The 7,500-nt window shown below is 46.2% G+C and overlaps 1 protein-coding gene across 2 annotated transcripts in view; it reads right to left on the bottom strand.

The window, feature by feature from the left end:
- The window catches only part of LOC126988591 (cyclic nucleotide-gated channel rod photoreceptor subunit alpha-like), a 23,575-nt gene that overhangs the window by 1,822 nt on the left and 14,253 nt on the right, over window positions 1-7,500 (bottom strand). Inside the window, exons 7-9 of one of the 2 annotated variants that reach the window (XM_050846932.1) lie at window positions 6,196-6,340; window positions 2,091-2,317; window positions 1-116 (exon numbers count right to left, since the gene is read on the bottom strand). The exon at window positions 1-116 is cut by the window's left edge and continues 111 nt beyond it. In XM_050846932.1, the coding sequence (XP_050702889.1) occupies window positions 1-116; window positions 2,091-2,317; window positions 6,196-6,340 (488 nt within the window). The remainder of the gene's footprint in view (window positions 117-2,090; window positions 2,318-6,195; window positions 6,341-7,500) is intronic. The other variant, XM_050846933.1, reaches the window with a different exon arrangement.

The following is a 7,500-nucleotide window of genomic DNA, read 5'->3' as shown; positions in this document are numbered from 1 at the left end:
GGGTGGAGGGGGGGGAGGAAAGCGATCTCCCCCTCCCCCTCCCTCTCTCTCCCTCTCTCTCTCTTTCTCTCTCTCCCAAGCCGTGTCTATCGAGGTTGTGCTGGTGGTGGTGGTCCCTAGGGGGGTAGGGGGAGGGGGGTTAGTAAGAGGAGGAGGAGGAGGAGGAGGAGGAGGAGGAGGAGGAAGAGGAGGAGGAGGAGGAGGGAGGAAGGAAGATTGTGTTTGGAAAAATAAGAAAAAGGAAGAGGAAAAATTAGGGAGAAGAGGAGGAGGAGGAGGAGGAGGAGGAGGAGGAGGAAGAGGAGGAGGAGGAGGAAGGAAGGAAGGAATATTGTGTTAGGAAAAAGAAGAAAAGGGAAGAGCTAAAAATAGGGAGAAGAGGAGGAGGAGGAGGAGGAGGAGAAGGAGGAGGAAACATGGAAACATGGAAATGCAGGCAACAGAAAGCGTATTGGCTCATTACGAGGCCGCCCGCTTGGGTGATTTAATCTGCTCGACCGCCACTTGGGGCTTGGTGAGCAGATGAAAGCACCTCGATATTGAGGAGCAGATGGAAGCCCCTCGTTATTCAGTTTACTCCCGACGCAGCGAAGTGACGGTCGATTCTATATTTGAAGGAGTTGATGGTATTCGCATTTACTACTTGAGGGAAGATTGTTCCAGTGGCGGATGACTCGGTTTGAAAAGAAACTCCTTCCGATGTCTGTGTTACATCGACTCGACTGAATGGGTGAACCGTTATTTCTAGTTCTTGAGTTGGTTTGCAGTTCAAAGAATTTGGTGTAATCGACGTTATTGAAGTTTTTCAGATACTTGAAGACTTGAATCATATCCCCTCGTAGGCGTCTTTTCTTCAATGTAAAGAGATTGAATCGCTTGAGTCGTTCCTCGTACGGTTGAGCCCTGAAGGTTGGAATCATCTTTGTGGCGCGTCGTTGAATCCTTTCCAGTAAAGTAATGTCCTTTCTGTAATTACGAGACCAGAACTGCACTGCATACTCGAGGTGCGGTCTTACCATGGAATTATACAAGGATAGCATCACGTCTGGCGTTTTACACTCGAAGTTCCTCGCTATGAACCCGAGCATAATGTTGGCCTTGTTGTATGCTTTTTTACAGTGATTCGCGTGTTTCAGGTCACTGCTGATAGTGACCCCAAGATCCTTTTCCTCCTGTATCGCTTGCAGAGGTCTCCCATTCATGATGTATGTGTGGTTACTATTTCTGGACCCAATGGTGACTCTTTGCATTTGTCAACATTAAAAGACATTTGCCATTTTTCCGACCATTCGATAATGTGATTGAGGTCTTTCTGAATGATTTCGCAGTCGGTCTTTGTGAGGGCCTTTCCCCCCACCTTAGTGTCATCAGCAAATTTCGATATTGTGGATTTCAGTCCTGATTCTAGGTCATTGATATATATGATGAAGAGAATGGGTCCCAGGAGGAGGAGGAGGAAGAGGAGGAGGAAGAGGAAGAAAGGAAGATTGTGTTAGGAAGAAGAAGAAAAAGGAAGCGTTAAAAATAGGAGAAGAGGAGGAGGAGGAGGAGGAGGAGGAGGAGGGAAAGAAGATTGTGTTAGGAAGAAGAAGAAAAAGGAGGAAAGAATAGGGAGAAGAAGAGGAGGAGGAGGAGGAAGAGGAGGAGGAGGAGGAGGAGGAGGAGGAGGATCTCTTAAAAGGGTTTGTGTGTTCGTTTGTCGGTTCAATTTTAATTTCGTGTTTTGATAAAAATAAAAACAATAAATGTCGAAAGAGAGAGAGAGAGAGAGAGAGAGAGAGAGAGAGAGAGAGAGAGAGAGAGAGAGAGAGAGAGAGAGAGAGAGAGAGAGAGAGAGAGAGAGAGAGAGAGAACAAGAACAAGAGCGAGAAATAAAAATAATAATAATAATAAAAATAATAAAAAGAAATATCTAAAAAAAAAAAAAAATGCCGATAGAATAACACTAACAAACAAACAAACACACACACACACACACACACACACACACACACACAACAACAACAACAACAACAATTTTCATTATTATTATTATTATTATTATTATTATTATTATTATTATTATTATTATTATTTGCAACCAAACTCACCAATGGGCTGCGAGGAGGAGGAGGAGGAGGGGGGCAAGGGTGGCTGAGTGGGGGGTGGCTGGGAGGGTGGTTGGGGGTGGTAGAGGGGGTGGTGGAGAGGGGGTTGCAATGGTGGAGTTGGTTTGTTGACATCTTCATCGGTTGACTGCCGGGAGGAAGCGTCGCTCAGTCCTGACTCCATGGTGAGGCGCTCGGATTCCAAGGTTTGTGAGCGGTGCGCCTGAGTCCTGGGGAAGATGGGTGAGTATGGGTGAGTATGGGTGAATCTGGGTGAGTTTGGGTGAGTATAGTTGGGTATGGATGAGTCTGGGTGAGTCTGGGTGAGTTTGGGTGAGTTTGGGTGAGTCTGGGTGAGTATGGGTGAGTCTGAGTGAGTCTGGGTGAGTCTGGGTGAGTCTGGGTGAATCTGGGTGAGTTTGGGTGAGCATAGTTGGGTATGGATGAGTCTGGGTGAGTCTGGGTGAGTTTGGGTGAGTTTGGGTGAGTCTGGGTGAGTTTGGGTGAGTTTGGGTGAGTCTGGGTGAGTCTGGGTGAGTATGGGTGAGTTTGGGTGAGTCTGGGTGAGTTTGGGTGAGTCTGGGTGAGTATGGATGAGTCTGGGTGAGTATGGGTGAGTTTGGGTGAGTCTGGGTGAGTATGGGTGAGTCTGGGTGAGTCTGGGTGAGTCTGGGTGAGTATGGATGAGTCTGGGTGAGTCTGGGTGAGTCTGGGTGAGTCTGGGTGAGTATGGGTGAGTCTGGGAATGAATTGGTGAGTTGGAGAAGGTTAGGACGAAAGAAAACGGGTTGTAATGAGAGAAAATGGGAGTTTGTACAAAGAAAACGGGTTAAAATGAGAGAATATGGGAGTTTGTACAAAGAAAACGGGTTAAAATGAGAGAATATGGGAGTTTGTACAAAGAAAACGGGTTAAAATGAGAGAATATGGGAGTTTGTACAAAGAAAACGGGTTAAAATGAGAGAAAATGGGAGTTTGTACAAAGAAAACGGGTTAAAATGAGAGAATATGGGAGTTTGTACAAAGAAAACGGGTTAAAATGAGAGAAAATGGGAGTTTTAACAAAGAAAACGGGTTTGAACGTCAGGAAGGGGAGAGAATGGGAAGGAAATGGGAAGTTAGAGAAGGTTAGGGCGAAAGAAAACGGGTTAAAATGAGAGAAAATGGGAGTTTAAACAAAGAAAATGGGTTTGGACGGAAGGCATGGGAGAGAATGGGAAGGAAATAGGGAGTTACAGAAGGTTAGGACGAGAGAAAACGGGAGTCTGAACAAGGAAAACGAGTTAGCATTGAAGAAAACGGATAAAATGAGAGAAAATGGGAGTTTGTACAAAGAAAATGGGTTTGGACGGAGGGCATGGGAGAGAATGGGAAGGAAATTTTGCGCTAGAGAAGGTTAGGGCGAAAGAAAACGGGTTAAAATGAAAGAATATGGGAGTTTGTACAAAGAAAATGGGTTTGGACGGAAGGCATGGGAGAGAATGGGAATGAAATTGGGTGGTAATAAGGGAAATGGGAGGGATATAGGGAGTTTAGAGTAGGGTAGAACGAGAGGGAGAATGGGAAGAAAGAGTGAAGCTGCTGGTTAACTCTTGCATCAGGGATTTGGACAGTATAGGGATCAAAGAGTGAAGATGCTGGTTAACTCTTGCATCAGGGATTTGGACAGTATAGGGATGAAAGAGTGAAGCTGCTGGTTAACTCTTGCATAAGGGATTTGGACAGTATAGGGATGAAAGAGTGAAGATGCTGGTTAACTCTCGCATAAGGGATTTGGACAGTATAGGGATGAAAGAGTGAAGATGCTGGTTAACTCTCGCATAAGGGATTTGGACAGTATAGGGGTGAAAGAGTGAAGATGCTGGTTAACTCTTGCATAAGGGATTTGGACAGTATAGGGATGAAAGAGTGAAGATGCTGGTTAACTCTTGCATAAGGGATTTGGACAGTATAGGGATGAAAGAGTGAAGATGCTGGTTAACTCTCGCATAAGGGATTTGGACAGTATAGGGATGAGAAAGTGAAGATGCTGGTTAACTCTCGCATAAGGGATTTGGACAGTATAGGGATGAAAGAGTGAAGATGCTGGTTAACTCTCTCATAAGGGATTTGGACAGTATAGGGATGAAAGAGTGGAGATGCTAGTTAACTTTCGCATAAGGGATTTGGACAGTATAGGGATGAAAGAGTGAAGATGCTGGTTAACTCTAGCATAAGGGATTTGGACAGTATAGGGATGAAAGAGTGAAGATGCTGGTTAACTCTTGCATAAGGGATTTGGACAGTATAGGGATGAAAGAGTGAAGATGCTGGTTAACTCTTGCATCAGGGCTTTGGACAGTATAGGGATGAAAGAGTGAAGATGCTGGTTAACTCTCGCATAAGGGATTTGGACAGTATAGGGATGAAAGAGTGAAGATGCTGGTTAACTCTTGCATCAGGGATTTGGACAGTATAGGGATGAAAGAGTGAAGATGCTGGTTAACTCTTGCATAAGGGATTTGGACAGTATAGGGATGAAAGAGTGAAGATGCTGGTTAACTCTTGCATAAGGGATTTGGACAGTATAGGGATGAAAGAGTGAAGATGCTGGTTAACTCTTGCATCAGGGATTTGGACAGTATAGGGATGAAAGAGTGAAGATGCTGGTTAACTCTTGCATCAGGGATTTGGACAGTATAGGGATGAAAGAGTGAAGATGCTGGTTAACTCTTGCATAAGGGGTTTGGACAGTATAGGGATGAAAGAGTGAAGCTGCTGGTTAACTCTCGCATAAGGGATTTGGACAGTATAGGGATGAAAGAGTGAAGATGCTGGTTAACTCTTGCATCAGGGATTTGGACAGTATAGGGATGAAAGAGTGAAGATGCTGGTTAACTCTTGCATAAGGGATTTGGACAGTATAGGGATGAAAGAGTGAAGCTGCTGGTTAACTCTCGCATAAGGGATTTGGACAGTATAGGGATGAAAGAGTGAAGATGCTGGTTAACTCTTGCATAAGGGATTTGGACAGTATAGGGATGAAAGAGTGAAGATGCTGGTTAACTCTTGCATAAGGGATTTGGACAGCACAGGGATGAAAGAGTGAAGATGCTGGTTAACTCTAGCATAAGGGATTTGGACATTATAGGGATGAAAGAGTGAATATGCTTGTTAAATCTTTCATAAGGGATTTGGACAGTATAGGGATGAAAGAGTGAAGATGCTGGTTAACTCTTGCATAAGGGATTTGGACAGTATAGGGATGAAAGAGTGAAGATGCTGGTTAACTCTCGCATAAGGGATTTGGACAGTATAGGGATGAAAGAGTGAAGATGCTGGTTAACTCTCGCATAAGGGATTTGGACAGTATAGGGATGAAAGAGTGAAGATGCTGGTTAACTCTCGCATAAGGGATTTGGACAGTATAGGGATGAAAGAGTGAAGATGCTGGTTAACTCTCGCATAAGGGATTTGGAGTTCTGTTCAAAGAAAACGTGTTAGACTTGAAGAACATTAAAGCGAACGAAGAAGAGTGAACAAAGAAATAACCTCTTTTATATAGGGTGACTAATTAAGGTAGAATGGGGGAGAGGTAATTGGGAGGGGGCTCGATCCAGGGTCCACTCGCTAACCACTCAGCCACCGCCCCCGTGAACAAAGAAAACGGATTATCAGAAAAAGAAAAAAAAATGGAGATAATATATAAAGAGGGAAAAGGGGTTCATTAGGCAACTCTCTCTCTCTCTCTCTCTCTCTCTCTCTCTCTCATGCGGGCGCCACTATCTTACCACCCACCAACAATGCACAGAGAGAGAGAGAGAGAGAGAGAGAGAGAGAGAGAGAGAGAGAGAGAGAGAGAGAGAGAGAGAGAGACGCAGTTCAGAAAAATCTAATTAAAAAGACAATGCAACGTCTCTCTCTCTCTCTCTCTCTCTCTCTCTCTCTCTTCCTTCCCTTCCCTTCCCATCCCAACCCTTCCCAGTCCTCCCCCTCCCTTCCCTTCCCTTCCCTTCCCATCCCAACCCTTCCCTTCCCTTCCCTTCCCAACCCTTCCCAGTCCTCCCCCTCCCTTCCCTTCCCTTCCCAACCCTTCCCTATCTCCCCATCCCTTCCCTGCCCATCTTACCTCGGGCTGGTGCTGGGGGTGAAGGCTGGGGTGCAGGGGGGGTGCTGGGGGGGCTTAAAAATTGGGGGTAACCACATTTCTTCAAGGGGGACGCGCCCAGATGACTCCACAAGCCCCGGGGTAGAGCTGCTTCTCCCCATGGCGGCTGGAACAAGGCCAAGGGGAGTGAGAGGGCCGGGGGGAGGCTGGGGAGTCGCGGGGGAGCGGGGCGGCTGGGGGGAAGGGGTCGGAATGGGGACGGGAAGAGGAGGAGAAGGTTGTAAGGAGGTGGAGGGGTGAGGAGGTGGTTGGGAGGATGAGGAGGAGGATGGGGGAGGAAGAAGAAGAGGGGGGGAGTAAATGAAGGAAGAAGGAGGAGGAGGAGGAGGAGGATGGGAAGAGGAAGGGGAGGAGGAGGAGGCGGAGCTTGTGGGGGAGGGAGGGGTCAGGTGAAAGGAGGGGGTAGGGGGGAGTGGGGAGAAGGGAAATGGGGGGTTGGGGGAGGAGGAGGAGGCAGGGGTGGGAGGGGGAAGAGGGGAGGAGGGAATGGGCGGGAGGGAAGGGGCGCGGGAGGGGTGGGGAAGGGAAGGAAAGGAGGAAGGGGAAGGGAGGGTGATTGAGAGGGTAGGAGGAGGAAGAGGAGGAGGGGGGGTGGAGGGAAGGGGAGGAGGAAGGGAAGGGAGAGGAAGGGGAGGGAAGGGAAGGGGAGGAAAGGGTGATCTGGAAAGAGAGAGAGAGAGAGAGAGAGAGAGAGAGAGAGAGAGAGAGAGAGAGAGAGAGAGAGAGAGAGAGAGAGAGAGAGAGAGAGAGAGAGAGGGAAAGAGGGAGAGAAAAAAAACAACATATACACATACATACAAGGGTATACATCGATGTGCGTGTGTGTGTGTATGTATGTATATACTTAAACATACACACATAAGGGTACATACAGCATTATAGTAAAACGAATATTAACATCAAAGATAAAAATAATAATGAGTAATATCAATAAAGAGAGAGAAAATGGGAAAATATTAGAGCTATCTCACATTATGCGCAGTTTCAAGATTCGCGGTTATTCAAGTTTCGCGGTTATTCAAGTTTTGCGTTTATTCAAGTTTCGCGGTTTTCAGGTTTCGTGGTAATTCAAGTTTGGCGGTTATTCAAGTTTTGAGGTTATTTAAGTTTCGCGGTTATTTAAGTTTCGCGTTTTTTCAAGTTATGGAGTTATTTAAGTTTCGCTGTTATTCAAGTTTCGCGGTTATTTAAGTTTAGCGGTTATTTAAGTTTCGCGTTTTTTCAAGTTATGCAGTTATTTAAGTTTCGCTGTTATTCAAGTTTCGC

This window comes from Eriocheir sinensis, chromosome 69 (assembly GCF_024679095.1).
Source record: "Eriocheir sinensis breed Jianghai 21 chromosome 69, ASM2467909v1, whole genome shotgun sequence".
In the NCBI taxonomy this organism is placed as follows: Eukaryota; Metazoa; Arthropoda; class Malacostraca; order Decapoda; family Varunidae; genus Eriocheir; species Eriocheir sinensis.
Note: the sequence above shows the minus strand (reverse complement) of the source record. Positions and strands in the feature narration are given on the sequence as shown.